The 22,081-nt window shown below is 29.7% G+C and overlaps 1 protein-coding gene across 1 annotated transcript in view; it reads right to left on the bottom strand.

The window, feature by feature from the left end:
• Positions 1–992: 992 nt before the first annotated feature.
• Positions 993–22,081, bottom strand: part of LOC113367383 (ski oncogene) — a 74,318-nt gene continuing 53,229 nt past the window's right edge. Inside the window, exons 7-8 of the mRNA XM_026608995.1 lie at positions 12,524–12,908; positions 993–1,090 (exon numbers count right to left, since the gene is read on the bottom strand). Of these exons, the coding sequence (XP_026464780.1) occupies positions 993–1,090; positions 12,524–12,908 (483 nt within the window). The remainder of the gene's footprint in view (positions 1,091–12,523; positions 12,909–22,081) is intronic.

The following is a 22,081-nucleotide window of genomic DNA, read 5'->3' as shown; positions in this document are numbered from 1 at the left end:
TCACTAATATTTAAGTAGAAGCTAGAATGATTTTTGTACAAAATAACACATGTATGTTGAGATACAGTTTCACAATATGCCATAATTTTAAATTTCTACTTTTAATATTGAGAAAAAAATCCTTATGGTATTTATATTTAGAGATATTCGAGTTGAAGAGATCAATTATTATTATTTTTTAATAAATATTGTGATTTAATTTTGATATTGCCTCACAAAAATAAAATAATATTATGTGACTGTTTCACAATAATTTTAACTAGTTGTAAGTTTCATACCAAAAGTTCAAATAAACAAATTTCAATAAAAAAAATTAACACGGAGTTATAAGCTTCAAGATGAAATATCAGTTTATCTTTCAGTCATTACAAATACTCTAATGTTATTTTACATTTCTATTGCAGTAATTTTTCAAACAGATTTTTTTAATTACAAGATTTCAAATTATTAATATTCAAGATTAATCAAATATATTTTTGCTTTATAACAAATCAAAAAACTGTGTCAGATGTCGGATCACACATTCACATAGAAGTTTTTTTTAAATAAATGAAATAATACTTAGCGCAATTTTGCATTAATAATTATTTTTATTGGAGACTTAAATTATGCAAGATTTATCTAATAGATTTATCATTATTATATTTTAAGAGATCATATATTGTTATTTATTATAATAAATAAAATATCACAATAATATCAATGCTGAAACATGACTAGATGCTCGTTATGAACATAGAACTTGGAAAAGAATTTAATAATATTAACAGATTTTTCAGAACTATTGATTATATTGACTTAGACTATTCTGTAATATATATTTATATTTAAATTACATATTATTTTCAACAAGATGCGATAATGTTCAGAGTCATTCATGTCTTTGAATAGCAATAATCCAATTTTATACAGAAACGTATCAGACAGAGTATTTAATATCACGAGACTAGAGTTTTCGAATTACCTATGGAATTAAATTATTATAAATTTAACTAAACTCTAGTGATTGAGTCGTCGTTTTGGCTATTCAAACAGTTTCTTGATTTTATTCCATGTAAACATTCTGAGCAGTCGCATTGCATATCCTCATCTGCAACAAAAATAACAACGATTTAATTTTACAAAATAACACCGATTTTGCCTTATCAATTAACTAATTAAAAACCGAAACCGAATTGTTATCATGCTGAAACAGATCAGATCAGATAGATCATCAGAAATGCGTAAAATACCTGTATATTAATACTGAGACATGCCATTTCAAAGCATTATATATCTCTAAAAAACCTAAGACAGGTATTTTACGCATTTCTGAGTATGTTATTTGCTTTTTATTAAGTTACGTCAAAACTTAGCAATATGTCAATAGTTCGATTTTTAATGTGAGATGCGAAAAAAACTTACCAAATGACTTAATTTGAATTTTATGCTTTAATTTTATGTGTTTTAATGTAACTTATAATTCGAATAATGAAAGAATTCCAGGAAATCATTGTATCTTTATCTAAAAAGCAATGACATGACCCAAAACTATCGCACACTAGCAAAATCTAATGGATTTCTATGGTTCAAATTATTTATGCAATCTTAAAATTTAACGTAATGATCAAGCTACAAAAATCAATTTGCTTAAGGCACGATGCCATACACCACTAGTTCTATCTATGATGATTTTTTTTACTAAAAGGCAACAACCTATGCATCCACGACATGCAGTATTGTCGATCTTCTTCAAGATTTACCAATATGAGTTAAACTATTGAGAATTCTTTTTTTATTGTAATTTCTATTTCTTTAAAATTGTAATTTATACTTTTTAAATACATTTTATTGATAGTGATTGGACCGTTCAGTAGGCTGCTATGCGGCTCGCTGTTCCGTATAGCAGTGCGGAAAACGCTCACGTACCGAAAAAGTTTATAGTGACAACATTTTTTACCTAAATGTATTAATGCTGGAAAATCTATTTAGATGTATTAGAAAAAAGGTATATTTGTATTGCATGATATCAAGTTGTCCAAAACATGGATTCGTACTTTGAACTTCGTGATTAAAAATCAGAACGCTTACCACAACACCAGAAGCACCATTAAACAAGAAATTTTTTGCTCAATATGCCAAACGAAGATATTTTTAAAATCAAACTCAAAAAGTTACACAAGACGTAGAAAATAGAAAATAATAAATTTATTCAGACTATCTTCAATAGTAAGTTGAATTTTGAATACTTTACAATAATTTACTAGCATCAAGTGTCTTTGTAACATTCAGCATTGGCAGCAAAGTTGTAATTTTCCTGTGACACGAATGGAATTCGAGTGAATGTTAGACATAAAGCAAAAGCGTTCCTCTCTTTTGCTTTGGTTATTCAGACTTAGTAATTATAGGTAGCATCTTGCAACCAATTAATTAGTGAGGCTTACGCCATGTTCGCAACACAGAACTGTGATCCGTCTTAATTATCAAAATGTAATTATCGTCTTTGAAAACAAATCGTACAGGTTTATTAAGGCTTGTCATAATGATGGAAGTATATTAAGAAAAATAATCAAAACATTAATTTATTAAGTGAAAATGTTTATTTTTATCAAAATCGTTATTGAAAACTTTAAATATTAAAAAAGATCGTAATAGTATCATTTGATAATCGTTGTATAACGTAAAATTAATTTTATAGATAGTCTTCTCTTCTTTAGTTTTTAATATCGCCCTAACTGATGTGGCGACACAAGTAAGGAAAACTGGTACGGTTGTGCCACTTTTTTTAATGAGCAAAAATTTTGTTAATAAACCAGTTAGCTAAAAAAAAGTTAATGGCAATTTGAACATGTGTCTACGTAAAAGTACTAAAATACTGTTCCTAAGGCGAAGAAACGGGCGAATGTCACAATCCCTTACACACAAAGAGCAGTTGTGACAAGCCTAAAAATAGGTTGGAAAACATTAGCCATTAACACCAAAATGGTTTGTAAAAATTTTTATTATTGTTAATAACAATAATATGTAACACAAGACAGCATGAACAATTAAAATTTTTCTTATATTGAATTTTTCTTTTTCTTTCTCTTTCGTATTTTTTCCTATTTGAGTTAGATTGTTTTTACCAGTTTAATCTCCACCCAAAAAGGACACGCACAAAATTTTTCAAAATCGTACCAAACGCCCACTTTTGAAAACAAATCATCATTATGACTAAGTTAAATAATCTAAGCAAAACTAATTGCTAGTAAATAACAACTAATGTTCAACTTACAGAAAAATAACAACAAAGTGATCGATAAACTGTATAAAATTAACAGTTATGATTAAAATATTTCCAACATAAAAACTTACTTTTATCTCTTTAAAAGCAATGCGATAATTGCTAACAGATAATGTTTATATAACGCACGGATTGAAAGCAATAATGGGAACTTGTTCGAACAATCATACTTCATATTTCTCACTTAGGAACCTTTTTCAAAATCAATATAGTTTAACTGTTATGATGACTGTCATCACTGTACCCAGTCCCCCCTATATGACAAGTATATATTTTATCTAATTGTATGACTATTTAAGCTAGGTGTAAGTGGCATATTGCCTTGACGACTTGCACAAACTTTCCGATAGGTGTAAATAAATGACTTTATCAATAAAATTTAGAATTAGCTGTTTAGATAAAATGTACAGAAGTTTATTTTAAAAGAAAGTTTTCGCTTATAGTAAAAACTAAATAATGCAATTTTCAATTGATATCATTGAGCAAAAATTGAATTGATAAACTTATAAAATCTGTAATTGTGTTTATTATAGTGAACAATCATGAGCTTGTAGGTCCTAAAACAGCGGTCCACTTTCCCAATATTTTTTGAATTTTTATAAATCAACGAGTTTTTATAGGCCAATAATATTTTTAGATATTCATTCTGTTAGACCTATAGCCAAGATAAGTTTCATTAGTAATGCCAAAAAAATTAACATTTAATTATGAAAAAAAACGAACTGTCTGATCTTTTCCAACTAATCAGCACGATTACCAATATCTATTGTATAGTTTTAATTTATTAAATGAGTTCAGAACTTTCAGCAAAAACATATCGACAATTTTTTGGACTTTTTTACTGATTCTAAAGAAACGGCTCAACCGATGGTTTCGCCAAACTAATCAACAGTCGCCCTTATCGAGTTTTATCCTTAAGGACGACGTCGTTTTTGAGAAAAAGTCGATAAAAGGTCAAATATCATCTGCTTTTAATTTGACACACTCACATACAGACATATACTTTAATCAATTTTGATCTTAAACGATTCAGAATTACTCAAACGTCCAGAAAATGTAAAATTAGTAAGTCGTAATTACTTGGAAAAACAAACTTCTTCTGGTTTGTTAAATCCATATTTTCAGCACCAAAGCAATAAGTTCAACGTTTAACTTTAATGAATTAACCAATTTATACACATTCAGAAACTAATCTTTACATAATATCATCAAATTTAGTACATTTTTCATAAATTAAAAAACGTATCAATGAGTGGTTTTCTAAAAACATTTGGATCAACGATGCCATACCATATTTTTTTAGATTGTTCATCTTAACAAAAACCATACTGTGGCTCTATTGACAGATTCAAAGTTCCTTATTTTGCAAACCATTAACAATTTGTATCACCAAAAGTAACCAAGATTGATAAAATATTAGTTGAAAGTATAAAATGAAATTATAATACTAATGCACTAAAATATCTTAGTTATGCACATGAAAACATGCAGTCTAAATTTGGGGCTTTATTTTCAGAATCTTTCCACTAGTTAGTGAAAATTGTTACTATCAATAAGTAAATTTTCTACGATGGAATATTATTAAACGGTAACTAAACAATTTCAAAGATGAGGGTTATATTTTGGGAAAATGTGATCGCTATGTTTGTGAATTGAATGCGAGGATTTTGAGGACTTAACAGAAATTCAATCCTTTGATCAACAACGAGAACCGTATTGATAGATACCTATGTCAAGTCTCATTGAAATTTACTAATGCGTATGAATACATGTAGTTCAACGGAAAGATTCTGTTTGCCTTGTATTGAATAACGGGGAAGTTCCAAAAAAATTATGGTTTTATATCTTTCTATCAAGTCAAACTCAATATTCTCTAGAATATAACCGAACTCTGTCTATTTCCACATTATATATATATATATATATATGTGGGTAAAAAAAGTCGCATAGGCACATATAATTTTCGGATACTAGGGATCAAAATAAGATACTTTGCCGAAGAAACCATATCTCTAAAATGAATTCTGATGTCCCGTGCATTGACCCAAAAATAAGGGTTGAAATTTGAAAAATTCCATTTTGGTCCATTTAGAGTGCCCCAATTGCTTCCAAATGTATGGCCGACCCCCACTAACTTTGGAAGGCCGATCTACCTGTGCCCCTGGTTTAAACCCTGAAACCTACCCTGAGACGTTTTTCAAAATTTAACCCTTATTTTTGGGCCAATGCCCGAGACTTCAGAATTCAATTTAGAGGTATGGTTTCTTCAGCAAAGTATCTTATTTTTGTCTCTAGAACCCGAAAATTATATGTGCCTAAGTGACCTTTAAATCAACCCGCCCTAATATATATATATATATATATATATATATATATATGAATATATATATATATATATATATACTAGTTGACCCGGCAAACGTTGTTTTGCCATATAAAAATAATTCTAGTATAAAATGTTCAGTACGAAATTAACTAACTGATTGCAAATTGTTGCGCATAAGTGAAAGAAGCAGCTAACAAAAAATTTATGAATAGTTTACCTACTGTAAAGCAGGCCACATATGAATGTCCCTTAATAGTCTTTGCAAGGGCCAACCTAATATGAAACTGATTATATTTGAATTGAATTGGCACATTTAATGTTACGAGATTTTGTATATTATTACAGTACTTTTTATCAGTAATTTTTGAATTACGAATTAAAATCCGATAATTCATTTTTAAATTATTAATTGACTGAGATTGAAAAAAAATGAGATAGTGGAAAATTTTACAATATGTATTCCTTTGCATGAATTGATAAAAATAAATAGTTTTTTGAAGTAAAATGAGATCCATGTATTTTTTAATTTCGAATTATAGAAAATTAAAATAAAGAAAATTGATCCTAAATATTGAAGATGGACAACCCTTAATAAAAATAAATAGTATTTGAACTAAAAATAATTGTAAGTATTTTTCAATTCCGAATTAAAAAATTACAATAAAAAAAATGAATTTATAATTGAACAAATGTGTTAGTGGTGGCCAACCCTTGATAAAAATAAATAGTTTTTCAAAGTAAAGAGTAATCTATGTATTTTTCAATTTCGAATTATAGAAAATTAAAATAAAGAAAATAGGTGTAAAAATTAAAAAAAAATGCTGGAGTAGATAACATTTGATAAAAATAAATAGTGTTTCGAAGTAAAAAGAGTTGTATATATTTTGTCAATTCTACATTAAAAAAAATAACTGACCGCACACTAAATAAATTGACCAAAAACAAAACAACCCTTAATAATAATACATTGTATTTTGAAGAAAAGTCTAAGCTCTTCTTCAAGCTAAAAAATCTGAACTAAAATTATGTCAAAAATATTGAATGGCTGAAACCTGAATAAAATATGATTGAAATGCTCAAATGGCTATAAAAATAGGGGTTGGTGATAAAAAAATTAGAATTTTAACAAAAATAGGTGTTGTCTTAAATTTGCTAAATCTAGCTTTTACTGCACTGGAGCAATTTTTAACAACTTTGAACAATTAACCAATTTGTATAGGTACATATTTACAAACTTATCTTTATATAAGCATATATTTGTCATAAACTAAATTATCAATCTTCATCCTTTCAATGATATTAAAACTTCCTCAAAATTATGTGATTTTGTAAATTTTTATAAGTTTAATGATATGATTTAGATCAACCATCAACTCTAGACCATAGATCAACAATAAAATATTTTAATAGATAATTTAAATTATTTCGTTTTATGATATTCAAAGTTTTTTATTAGCAAAAGTAACTAACATAATATTTAAAAAATATTTGATAAATAAGCTTATGCAATGAAAAATTCATCTATTAGCATTCGATTAGAAAAAAGACAGCGGAAAATCAAAAATCTATTGATAATAATCAGAAATATATAAATTTAAGGAATCTATGAATTTGCAGATCTCCGCTGAGAAGAAGAAAAAATTAATGTAACGCTTATCCTTTCTGTTAGTGTATTTTTTTTATTAAATTCAAAGAAGCGACCTAATGAGAAATATTAACTATTGAAAGTGCTTACATATGGATACCATTACATACGATAACCTGCGCTTATAATCCTTGAATTAAACCATTCGATCGATTTTCGCCTACAAATTTTATTTCCTGTGAATTTATATATTTCGTCGGTGAATGTATTTATTTACCACGTAATGTAATCTGTAACCCATTTGGCCGTACTGTTCGCTTTTGAGATGTATTCAGTGATAGGTATGTCGGAATCCAATCGGATTCAGCTCAATGGATGAATATGTCAGTAATATAGTTACATTAAAACGTGTTATTCAACGTTGACTGATGTAATTAAAAGCCCCATTCGTTCAATTTCAATCAATCCGGATATCGGAAAACGGATAATTCGTGCAAAAAACACCGCAAAACGTTCAATTCGAAAAAGCAAAGTGGGCGATTTATTCAACTCATTCACTCGTTTATTCGATACCTGGATATTGAACACATTTGCATATGAACCGATTATTGTAATATTAACGTAGTAATACGTCGTTTCTAAAAAAGCAGATATAAATTTCTAAAAAGCGTATGTACATAATAACTTCCTAAATTTTGTGTTTCTCCACATTTTGCAGGTTTCTGATCATTTTTGCATACCTCAGAAAAAATGGATGTGTGTGCGTGTGTTTGTCTTTACGGTATGAAAAGTTCCAGCAATTTTCCTTAAGACACGTTGCCATATACCACTAGTTTAGTGCTATTACCAGTTAAATATGATGCTCAGTTTTGTCCAGTCAGAATCAAGATAAAATTTTGTTTTGAGGTTATCCATTCCATACCAACCAATTATTCTATACCAACACAGTCTCAAAATATATTAAATATCTTGAAAGTTTAGAATATATTTAGATTTACCTTTCTTTTCAAAAATTATAGTCTCGTCATAGAGTTATACCCATGACGAGTATACTCGCCAATTCACAAATTCCAAAATTTATCCATGATGTGTATACTCGACAATCACAGTTAACTGATTCATAAAATTTGTCACAAATTGAATACAAAATTCTATTTTGTTATGCAGATTGGTATAGTAGAATTGCAAAACCACTCACTTGGGTTAATTTTGTACAAAATTTCTATAAAAATTTCATTAGGTATACAACAATCATTTAATTATTCAATGAACCAGTATGTTGGAAGCTGTCCCCAAACCGAAAGTAACTTATTAAAGTGCAATAATAAAGGTGTAACCAGGGTGTATGGCATCGTAGCTTGAGGTAAATTGCTGAATCTTTCGGTACAGAATTAAGATGTTGAAAATACGATTTATTTTGGATATTCAAAAAAAAAAACTAAATAAAAAAGTCCCTCAAAAACAATTGTTGCATCAACACAAGCAGAAAGTTTTTTGAAACATTCAAATTGGATGCTTAGTTCTTTAAAACACTGTCATTTTTTGCATATTTTGCCCCGTATCTATGAAACGGCTAGACCTGCATTTGCCAAAAAATCACCGCTTCTCTCCATCTTCACAAATTGGATGTTTTATGGATCATTCAAATTTATTTATGGATCATTCAAATCTGACGCTCCGTTTTCTCAAAAACTCGAGATTCATTTTTTGTAATTCCAAAACGGCTCTACCTGGCCTTGCCAAAAACACATATCTCTATCAATAGAAATCGAATGTTTTTGAATAATTTAAATCGGTTGATCCGTGCACCCGAAAACGTAGACGAAAAATTGTAGACACACAAAACACACATACATCCATTTCTTCCTAAGGTATTCCAAAATGTGAAGATATGCAAAAATTTTCATTTTCGATTTTTGGACGATTACAATAACTACCCTACGGGAAGTTGAAAAGAAAGTAGTGCTATAGGGCTCTGTGAATGGACATTAAGGACATGGCAAATACCGGCAATTACACATAGATTAGAATAGTTTAGATTAAGAAATGTTCATATTAAGGTTATAAATATGTGTATGTGTACAGTGGTGTTGTCGAGCCGGAACGCGCCGGAACGTCGTTCCGGCAAATCATCTTTGAGCCGGAACGCGTTCCGGCAAGAAAAAATATAAAAAAATCGCTACATACAGAAAATGATTTAATAAGTAAATTTTATATGTTATTATCCAACTAATTTTTCTTAAATGTTCTTATTATTGTAATAAATGTCGTTCCGGCAAATCATTTTTGAGCCGGAACGCGTTCCGGCAAGAAAAAATATAAAAAAATCGCTACATACAGAAAATGATTTAATAAGTAAATTTTATATGTTATTATCCAACTAATTTTTCTTAAATGTTTTTATTTTTGTAATAAATGTCGTTCCGGCAAATCATTTTTGGGGCGGAACGCGTTCCGTCAAGAAAAAATATTAAAAATTCGCGTTTTATACGTTATTATTCAACTAATTTTTATTAAATGTTATTATTGTAATAAACATACATATATGTGCACAAAATGGGTTTTGTAATAATTTTTGTTTCTTTCGTTTTCGAACGGAACTGGAAAAAACATGAAAACCGGTTTTAGAACCGGTTTTTAAATTTTAGCGTTCCGACAAAAAAATATCAGCACAACACCACTGGTTTTATCAAAGTCGTTTTTAATTTAGTAACAAATTGAGGTGTATGAACTTCTTATAGAAAAAATAATATTTATAAATTAAATCGTATATTCATTCGCATTTCTTATACGCTTACACCTACATCATAAGTTGCTATTCGTGTATTTTTATAGCCTTACGTGTGCCTATACGTTGCATTCTATACTACACGCCTTACATCTGTACCATACGCTATATTTCATTATATACTCTCAAATCCCTACATTGCATACCGAATACACCTAACCTATGTCTACTATATATCCTATTACCTATAATTTCCCTTACACGCTACATTAACCCTACCGAGAATCGAACCCGGGTCCGCCGCGTGGCACGCGACGACTATAACCATTCGGCCACCGTAACGCTACAATCAACCGTCTTTTTTCGCGTGTCCTCACGCCACCTTAGTATTAATTATCTAATTAATTAGAAGATGACGCGCAGAAACAACAGTGCGTCCCATATTATATTATTAATGGGGGTAGCCGATAGGGTAGTGGTTAAGGTGCGCGACTTCCACGCGGAGGTCCCGGGTTCAATTCCCGGTATAGACAATAGATAGGTAGAGATAATACATAGGGCGTAAGGTAAACCTATATAATATAGGTGAATATATAAATTAGACAGTAGTATTTATAAGAAGTAAAAGGTCTGTAGGTATATAATAAGTTAATGACGGTGTAGGTATCTCACGGTATCATTGATAATAGTCCTATGATATACAATAATATAGTATAGTAAGATAGGTAATAGGTCATCTATCGTATTATTAGGTTAAGTCTTATAAAGTATTGTAATAAATCTTGAGTACTTTTATATCATAATAAATACTTGTAGGTATTAATGAATACAAATAATACCAGAATAAATATAATTAATGTCATTGAAGAATATAAATTATGTACTAAATGATTCCCTCATACTTGTACAATTTAATGTATAGACTAGCTGTGTATAATAGAGGTTATTATTAATATGTAATAATTATTATTACATATTGGTCAAGATTTGACCAGGGCCTTTTCTATTTAACCCGGAACCCTTCGGGGTAGGGGATACAATTATATGAATATAAATACCTGTAACTTATAATAGAAGAGAGACTAGCAAAAGTAATGAGAGAAGAAGGTTGTAGATGCAAGATCAATAATATCGTAGTTTTATTCACATATTTTACGGTGATGGAATATTTATAATTTACAGTCCGCTTAATACCAAATTAATCATAGTCAACCACACATTTTATTTAAAAAATATCTATCACAAATCAACCGCATAAATATCTAGAATTTCAATAAATTGTATCGCCTTTATTTCAAACGCATACCACTTAAGTTAAGCATAACGCTAAAATTAATTTTAGATGTAAAAAGAATTATGTAAATTTACTCTTCTGTATAGATGATATTCAGAGTCATTGGAGTGAATATATTTTTGGAGTGCCATAGCAAGTGTAACATGTTAACAGTCATTAGATTCAACACCAGTTCTGAATTATCTTTGATAACCCTCCTAAATATATAATTAATCTTATAATAATTGTTGGCCAAGTGCGGAATATACATAAAGGATTTGAACCTACGCCCACTTCACCCATATTCACTAATATCAATTACTGGTACAAAAGGTATATAAGACTTCATTATCATCGCGAAAACATTTCAAAAACCTACATTATAGTAATTAAAAACTAGCTGTAAGTGGAATTCTGTCTTAAGGCAATTAAGGCATCGTGCCTTAAGGCAAATTGCTGGAACTTCCCGTACCAAAAATTATTTTTTTTAAAAACGATTAGCATTTTTGAAAAAAATTTACTTCAAAAAAATAAGATTTTTGACAAAGAATTAGACAAAAAATTACTTTTTTTTAAAAAAAAAAATTTTTTTAATTTTTTTTTTAATTTTTTTTTTTTGAAAAAAAATGTTTTCTTTATTTTGACATATTTTGAAAGATCTAAACTTTTTATCAAAGCAATCGTACTGCTTTAACTGCATAAAGACGAAATATCAAACCGCGTAAGCTCCGCGTCGACGTCTAACGCGTAAACATTGGTACGGAACCCATAGGAATGTAAACCAAAATTATACTTATTGTTAAAATCTCTATAAAATATCTGATAATTTGATGTGCATATGTCTAATGATCATTTTTGACCGCCAAATGGCATTTTTTTTTACTTTTTTCATTAGATCTCCGAAACCGCTAGACCTGCCTTTATGAAAATTTGATCGGTATTTCACCTTGTCAATACAAGTAAAACGTTTTTTGAATTATTAAAATCGGACGCTCCGTTCTCCTAAAAACTGAGTTACCGTTTTCGGCACTTTTTGCCCCGTATCTTCGGAACGGCTAGACCTGACTTCGCCAAAAACTAATCAGCACGTCTCCTTATCAATACAAATCGAATGTTTTTTGAATTAATCAAATCGGTTGATCGGTGTTCCCGAAATCGTCGACGAAAATTTGTATCCGCACATACATACACACACACACACACACACACACACACATACATCCATTTTTTCTAAGGTATGCCAAAATATTCAGAAACCTTTGAAACGTCGAGAAATGCAAAAATTTTCATTTTCGATTTTTTTGCGATTACTATAACTTACCCTACGGGAAGTTAATAATTCAACTCACCTCCACTATTTTCGTACATTCGAACATCTCTCCTATAGAACGGGACCGAATTTATCTTATGTGACAAAATATTATCCCTGGTTTCATTACTGGAATTTGCACCTATTAAATCCTTCTCTTCGTCTTCATTTTTCTGTTCAGTCAAACTCGCCACACTCCAGAGTTGTCCGTGTGCTCTTGGGGTTGTAGTGACCCCAGATGATGGAGATATTGAAGCATGCCGAATGGGACTAGTGTCTAAATCACGAGTCAAAGTAATCCCAGATGTAAGAATGGGTCCCGGACTCGGTTCCGGTTTGGGGATCACGAGCTCCGTCACTTGAGACTGGTGAGGAAGACTATCGTCCATTTGACGGAAACTGGATGGCGAAGTCGATAGCACGGACTGAAAGGAAATAAAACAATTTTTATTATATTGGAAATAATATTTTTAATTTTTGAAGTAAAACTTCTTTAGGTGCGACCAAGGTGTAAATCCATACAAATGCAACGCAAGTCCGTTACGGCAGAACTGTACGACAGTAGAGATCTGTCGTTGTATGCGTTCCGATATCAACAAGGAAATCGGCATAGATAATTAAACATTTTAAAGTTACATCGTAGTACAAATCTTGATTTAATGAGAAATGCCTGAATCAGAAGAATATTTTGTTCCTTGAAAATATTGATTAATAAGATTAATGATTAGTAAGTTTATTGATTAGAAATTATTTCTATATTATTCGTAGTTTCTATAAATCTTTGAAGTTATTAAAATGGAAAATATTTTTTAGACGAAACAGATTTTACAGCTTTTCAAAGAATGAAATTATATCGCCAGCGAAAAAGTAATAAAAATACAAGCAGTCAATGAATGTATGTTAATTTTAATTACATGAAGTTCTTCAAACACAATTTCATGATGAGTAAAGTTGCGAAAACAATATTTGTTTAGACGTTGTTTAACATAATCCACTATGTGAAAGAAATATTATAGAATTTATTAATCAGCAATTACTTCATTTCTCTAATAAAGATTCATTTCTAAATGCTAATTACAATGGCAAACCGATCATGTCATATTTGAAGTATGACATTAATTACATTATTATTTTTAAATATTATACATATTTTAATGCTATTATAAATACATACTTTATAATTTATCATTATATAAATGTGTATAATGATTGAAACTAATAAATGTGAGCATCACGAGTGTTACCATATTACAGATAAACATTATTTAAAATTGTTATATGATGTATTTATTTTTATTTAAATGCCATATTGTACAGTAGCAAATAAGATTTACTTCAATTGCGTGTGAACCTTACGCGCACTCTTTTTTTGAGAAAGTGAAAATACTTTTATTCTTTCTCTTTCTTACATATCAATCCGAATCTGTTTAAGGAGGAATTTAGTAATTATGGAAGTCAGTATATACGTAATGATGGAATGTTGAAATGTTGAAATATGAACTAGCTGTAAGTGGAATTCTGTCTTGAGGCAATTATGGCATCGTGCCTTAAGGCAAATTGCAAATATTTTCGATATACAAGAAACTAAAAAAAAAAAAAAAAAAAAAAAAAAAAAAAAAAAAAAAATTGGAGCAAAAATTTTTTTTCGCAAAATCAATTATTAAAAACTAATAAACACTTCTCCCAATCATTACTAATTGAATGTTTTTTAGATCATTCAAATCGGATACTCCGTTCTCTCAAAAATTCGATTTCTATTTTCTGCACTCTTTGCTCCGTATCTCCGAAACGGCTGGACCTGCCTTTGCCAAAAACTAATCAGCTCTTTTCCCTATCAATAGGAATCGAATGCTTTTTGAACCATTCAAATCGGTTGATCCGTACGCCCGAAAACGTTGGCGAAAATTTGTATCCATACATACATACACACACACACACACACACACACACATCCATTTTTTCTAAGGTATGCCAAAACGTTCAGAAACCTTCAAAACGTCGAGAAATGTAAAAATTTTCAATTCCGATTTTCGGCCCATTACAATAACTTACCCTACGGGAAGTTAAAAAGATATTAATCATTTAAATTAATAATGCTCAACGTAATCCCCATTTGTTTGGGTTTTTAGCATTCTAAACCAAAGAGCAAAAAAAATTGCATTAATATACGCTTTTTGATAGAACAATAATTGAAAAACTTTTAAGAAAGTAAAGGTTAACCGATTGGAGGGTAATTTTAATGCTCGAAGAATAGTAGAAGTGTTCAGATCTAATCCAAAATTATTCCAATATGAATTTTCTATACTGTACTTTATTATAAAAAAAACATGAAAAACTTTTAAGAAAGAAAGTTGATTGAAGCTTTCAAAAACGTCATATTTTCTCTAAAAGAAAATAGTTATGTGATGAAACATGAGGTAAAAGATATGAATGAATATTTTTCAGAAGCCAACAATTTCTAATGATCCATTTTAAGTTCTTTAATAAATACAAATAGTTTGCAAAGTTTTATTGCAACACTGAACTTAACTCTCCGATTTAAATGTTTGTATAAACTTAAAAAATCACTTAATGTGTTTCGTACATAAATGATCAACAAAGAAAAAGCAAAAGTTCTCGAAATTTTCGAATAAACCATGATATAAAACTTTTTTACACTTATGAATATATCAAATTCATATTTTTGAGATGTAAATGATTGCTAATGAAAACGAACAGATTAATTGCAGAATATTTTAAACTAGTTGCTGATAAATGACTCGTATATGAATCAGTTTCAACATATTAAGTTTGAATTGTTACAAATTTGTTTGAACATATATTTTAACATTTAAAAAATCTATCAATAAAAAAGCACAGAAGCAATTAAATAATACATAAATATAATTGGCGGTTTATAGTTTAACTAGCTGTAAGTGGAATTCTGTCTTAAGGCAATTAGGGCATCGTGCCTTAAGGCAAATTGCTGGAACTTCCCGTACCAAAAATTATTTTTTTTTTTTAAAACGATTAACATTTTTGAAAAAAAATTACTTTGAAAAAATAAGATTTTTGAGAAACTATAAATTGGACAAAAAATTAGTTTTTTTTGAAAAAAAAAAATTTTTAAAAAAAAATTTTTTTTTTAAAAAATTTTTTTTTTAAATTTTTTTTTTTTTTGAAATAAAAAATTTTTTTCTTTATTTTGACATATTGTGGAAGATCTGAACTTTTTTTCAAAGCAATCGTACTGCTTCAACTACATAGGGACAAAATATAAAGCGCGTAAGCGCCGCGTCGCTGTCTAACGCATAAGCATTGGTACGGAACCGATAGGAATGTTAACAAAATGTATACTTATTGTTAAAATCTCTATAAAATGTCTGATAATTTGATGTGCATATGTCTAATGATCATTTTTGACCGCCAAATGGCTCATTTTTTTACTTTTTCCTCTATATCTCCGAAACCGCTGGACCTACCTTCATGAAAGTTGTATCGATTCTTCATCTTGTCAATACAAATAAAATGTTTTTGAATTATTGAAATCGGACGCTCCGTTCTCTTAAAAACTGAGTTACCGTTTTCGGAACTTTTTGCCCCGTATCTTCGGAACGGCTTGACCTGCCTTTGCCAAAAACTAATCAGCACGTCTCCTTATCAATACGGATCGAATGTTTTTTGAATTATTCAAATCGGTTGATTCTTGTTCCCGAAATCGTCGACGAAAATTTGTATCCGCACATACATACACACACATACATACATACATACATACACACACACATACACACACACACACACACACACACACACCATACATCATTTTTCTAAGGTATGCCAAAATGTTCAGAAACCTCTGAAACGTAAAGATATATAAAAATTTTCATTTTCGATTTTTTTGCGATTACTATAACTTGCCCTACGGGAAGTTAATAATACCAGTAAGTAAGTGCATCACGCAATTTCTTAATGACAAAACATTATTATTTTTAAAAATATATTTCTAATAAATTTGTAATATTTCATAACAATATAAAGATAAAGCAGAAACAATTTTCGCTAAAATCGAAAGCAAAATATCTTTCGAAAGCCCAATCTTAGAAGAACGAGGTAGATTAATAAATAATTAAGTACCCTTTTGAAACGTTCCCGTTATTAATTAATGTACTGAAGTAATTTACTGATTCAGGTACATTACTTACATGCATAATCGAATACGAAATGAAAAGCTTTCAAGAGATTAGTGTCAATACCATAACAATGTATTCTATAGTTTTAATGATTCGTCAATAAAGTGCCGTGTAAGCACTCATAATACAGACATTAATCAAACTACAGTAACGTTCCTGTCATATGTTGATTCATACACTTTGCTTGATTATAACACTTTTCTCAATTAATTACTTTTTTATTATTACATACATAACTATTACTTTAAAAGCTTTATTAATAATTTATTCTAAGCAATGTTATTGAACAAGACTGTCTTAAGCTTTTGCAAAAGCTTAACTTTTGGTGCATCATGCCTCAAGGCAAATTCCTGGAACATCCCGTACCGCAATATTCGAGAAATATTAAATGCTATTAAATAGATTATTATACAGGGTATGTTATTGTACTTGTCCAAAAATCGAAATTGAAAATTTCTGCATATCTAAACAATTAGACGTACTTTAGAAAAAATGAATGCGTGTATGTATGTATGTATGGATACAATTTTTCACCACGTTTAACGGATTCACCGATTTCAATGGTTCAAAAAACATTCGATTCCTATTGATAAAGAAACGTGCAGATTAATTTTTGGCAAAGGCAGGTCCGGCAGTTACGGAGATATGGAGCAAAGAGTGTAGAAAATAGAAATAGAGTTTTTGAGAGAGCGGAGTGTTCGATTTGAATGATCCAAAAAATATTCAAATTGTAATGGTGGCGAAAATTGGTGATTAGTTTTTGGCAAAGTCAGGTCCAGCCGATTCAGAGATACGGAGCTAAATGTGCATCTGATTTGAATGATCCAAAATACTTTCTGCTCGTATTAGCATAACTATTGCTTTTGGGGAAAGATTTTTTTATTTATTTATTTTTCAGTATGCAAAACTTTTTTTTTCAATTCATAAGCTCTTATATTTTGTCCTAATAAGAATAATAAAAGTTACAGTATTTATAATAATCTCTATAAAAACATTTAATATCCCTCAAATATCTCATTACGGTACGGGAAGTTCCAGCAATTTGCCTTACTAGCTATTATTATTATTACAAGATATTCACTAATACTGATTATTTTTTCAATTTGTTGCAGCAATGCCGGAAAAAAGCTATTTCCACTTGGAAATATAATTTCTTCTATATTTTCAAGTGAAAACCGATGTTTATTCCACCTTTACGAAAGACTGCGAAAATTTAGCTTTTTAAACTTCTTTTGCATTATTTTTCCTAGAAAATTTCATAATAAACAAATTAATATACTTTCTTTTATCATTATCTTGTCGTAGGGTAATAGCAAAACAATCGAAAATGAAAATTGGATATCTTTTGGTGATGTATGTGTGTGTGCGGATACAATTTTTCGTCGACGATTTCGAGAACACTGATCAACGGATTTGAATGATTCAAAAAACATTCGATTCCCATTGATAAAGAGACGTGCTGATTAGTTTTTGGCAATGGCAGGTCCATTTTAATTTTTGGAACAGGAAGTTCCAGCGGTGTAATGCACCACTAGTATTTACTATAATATTATATTTATTATTTATTGGCAGTTGTAGTAGTAAATAAGTTTTTTTTTATTAACTTCCCGTAGGGTAAGTTATAGTAATCGCAAAAAAATCGAAAATGAAAATTTTTATATATCTTTACGTTTCAGAGGTTTCCGAACATTTTGGCATACCTTAGAAAAAATGGATGTATGTGTGTGTGTGTGTGTGTGTGTGTGTGTGTGTGTGTGTGTATGTATGTGTGTGTATGTATGTGCGGATACAAATTTTCGTCGACGATTTCGGGAACACGGATCAACCGATTTGAATAATTCAAAAAACATTCGATTTGTACTGATAAGGAGACGTGCTGATTAGTTTTTGGCGAAGTTAGGTCTAGCCGTTCCGAAGATACGGGGCAAAAAGTGCCGAAAACGGTAACTCAGTTTTTAAGAGAACGGAGCGTCCGATTTGAATAATTCAAAAAACATTTTACTTGTATTGGCAAGATGAAGAGTTGATCAAATTTTCATGAAGGCAGGTCTAGCGGTTTCGGAGATCTAATAAAAAAGTGAAAAAAAATGCCATTCGGCGGTTGAAAATGATGATTAGACATATGCACATCAAATTATCAGATATTGTATAGAAATTTTAACAATAAGTATAATTTTTTTTTACATTTCTATGGGTTCCGTACCAATGTTTATGCGTTAGACGGCGGCGCGGCACTTGCGCTGTGACAATTCGTCTCTATGCAGTTCAAGCAGTACGATTGCTTTGAAAAAAAGTTCAGAATTTCCAAAATATGTCAAAATGAAGAAAACATTTTTCTTTTCAAATAAATAGTTTGTTTTCAAAAAAAAAAATTTTCTTTCAAAAAAAAATTTTTTTTTTCAAATAAAAAATTTTTTTTTCAAAAAAAAGTAATTTTTTGTCATATTCCTAGTTTCTCAAAAATCTAATTATTTCGAAGTAAATTTTTTTCAAAAATGTTAATCGTTTTTAAAAAAATAATAATTTTTGGTACGGGAAGTTCCAGCAATTTGCCTTAAGGCACGATGCCCTAATTGCCTTAAGACAGAATTCCACTTACAGCTAGTTTTCATATATATTTGCACCTATTGCATAATAAAATATAAGCAAATTTTTTGAAAGTCCATTGGAGAATGTCCCAATCCATTGATTGGGCGTCCGGGTATGATGGAATCCTATTTTGCTGTTATACAGTAGTAAAGAAGTTAATAAGAAAAAAAAAATTAAATTGTGATGCAAGCTTGATAAATCACTTATTAACCAATTGAAAATAATTACTTTTGTCAAACAAATCGGATAGCAAAATTAGACTATTCAATAATTAACTATTGCTTTAAGCGGTAAATAAAACGGACATTGATTACTCACGAAGAGAATGTAGATTTCAAATCCAATTCGATTTACATTCGAAACAAAAACGAACGTTTAAATTATTAATGAATCCGGCAATACAAACGCCATGCCGGCGGTATCGTTTGTCCGTGACAAAATCTGCGATTTTTATCTCACAACCCGTCGCGTCATTTTGCCACGACACATGGTGATATATTTTGACGATAATTACAATGCGAGAAAAATTTGATAATAAACGGGTATGCACTTGTAAATAACAATAGAAACATCAATATAATAGTTAATATTTTTATATAATTGTATTTATTGAGAACAAGCCATCTTCGAATAAATTATTTTTTATCTTCACCCGAAAAGGACAAGAAATACATGTCATAACCGAGCCACAAAATTCGTCGCAATGGTCATGACTGAGCTAAATTATCTATGCAAAAACTAATTGCTGATAATTAACTGCTAATGTTCTAATTATAGCAAAATAACAAACAAAGTGATCAAGTTAATATTAAAACAAGTTAATATTAAAAGAAATCGAACAAACGCTGTCTCAATGTGGTCATGGAAATTTGTTCGAACAAACATACTTCATCTTTCTCCCTTTGGGCTCTCTCTAAAAATCTTTATAGTTTAGCTGTTATAACGACTGTCACAACCGTACCAAGTCTCATCTGCGTCTCACTGTCAGTACAAACTGAATATTTTTTAGCCATGTAAAGGAATTTAAAAAAACTAAAAATTTTGGTACAAAACTTAAAATCTCTTAAAACTTTTTTCTGATTCTCAACCGACATCTCGAGTACAGCTTCGAATTTTCAAAATCGTTTTAAGATTTTTGGCAAAAATAATGTCAATAATCTTAGCTATTATCCGCTAATACTAAAGAAACGGCTCTATCGATCTTCGCGAAAAACTAATTATAGAGTTCATCGAGTTTTGATAAATTGTTTTTGAATTTTTGATCGGAACAACAATCTTTGAAAAATTTCGACGACAGGTTTAATTTTGTCTCACATACACATATACACACATGCACACACATGACTCAAATTGACTTGAAACGCAGAGAAAAAATTAGCAAATCAAATTCTCTAGCCAAAACATAAACTTTGCCTTCGAAATATTAAGCAAGTCTAGTTCTTACTTTCAAAAAGTTTTATTTGGAAGGTGCGCTCATAAAAAAATACTAATATTCAAAAATAACCAATATCAACTCGTATCTGTAGATATAAGTTGAAAATAAAATGTTCTGAGGTCTTTCTATCTTTGAAATAAGGTTTAGCACGAAGTAATATTAAAAACCAAAACTAAACAATTGCTTATGAAATCATTAATACAACGCAATCATTAATTGAATACGACTTACGGATGAATAGAATGAAGTATGATTTAATAATTACATTCAGTGGTGTTGTCGAGCCGGAACGCGCCGGAACGTCGTTCCGGCAAATCATTTTTGAGCCGGAACGCGTTCCGGCAAGAAAAAATATAAAAACATCGCTACATACAGAAAATGATTTAATAAGTAAATTTTATACGTTATTATTCAACTAATTTTTATTAAATGTTATTATTGTAATAAACATACATATATGTGCACAAAATGGGTTTTGTAATAATTTTTGTTTCTTTCCTTTGTATCCGATAGGGTAGTGGTTAAGGTGCGCGACTTCCACGCGGAGGTCCCGGGTTCAATTCCCGGTATAGGCAATAGATAGGTAGAGATAATACATAGGGCGTAAGGTAAACCTATATAATATAGGTGAATATATAAATTAGACAGTAGTATTATAAGAAGTAAAAGGTATGTAGGTATATAATAAGTTAATGACGGTATAGGTATCTCACGGTATGATAGATAATAGATATCTATCGATGATATACAACAATATAATATAGTATGATAGGTAATAGGTTATCTATCATATTATTAGGTTAAGTCTTATAAAGTATTGTAATAAATCTTGAGTACTTTTATATCATAATAAATACCTGTAGGTATTAATGAATACAAATAATACCAGAATAAATATGATTAATGTCATTGAAGAATATAAATTATGTACTCAATGATTCCTTCATACTTGTACAATTTAATGTATAGACTAGCTGTGTATAATAAAGTTAATTATATAAAAAGTCAATATATTAGATTTGTGAGTTCTTATCGAAATATATCAAATTTTTTGAACCGGATTTTAAATTTTAGCGTTCCGGCAAAAAAAATATTAGCACAACACCACTGATTACATTGTGTGATTTAGTTTAAATTCAAATGCTTTTATATTTACTTCCATTATTTTTATTCTTTGCTGCAGAAAATTGCATTCTTTGATATATATAAAATGATTACACTGCAGAAACCACAGCATTATAGTTATTTTATTGATTCCTGAACGTCGTTGTGCTATACGCTGTTTATCTGTATAAACAAATACATTTCTACATATATACATTTTATATATACATACGTAATTATATAACAGCATGTTGTAAAGATATATATCGGAAAAGTTATTATACTTCATTACATATAC

Source organism: Ctenocephalides felis, unplaced genomic scaffold (genome assembly GCF_003426905.1).
Source record: "Ctenocephalides felis isolate EL2017-DRISC unplaced genomic scaffold, ASM342690v1 CF-g0.4_SCAFFOLD_01170, whole genome shotgun sequence".
Classification (NCBI taxonomy): Eukaryota; Metazoa; Arthropoda; class Insecta; order Siphonaptera; family Pulicidae; genus Ctenocephalides; species Ctenocephalides felis.
The sequence above is the reverse complement of the archived record's forward strand: the minus strand, read 5'-3'. Positions and strand labels throughout refer to the sequence as shown.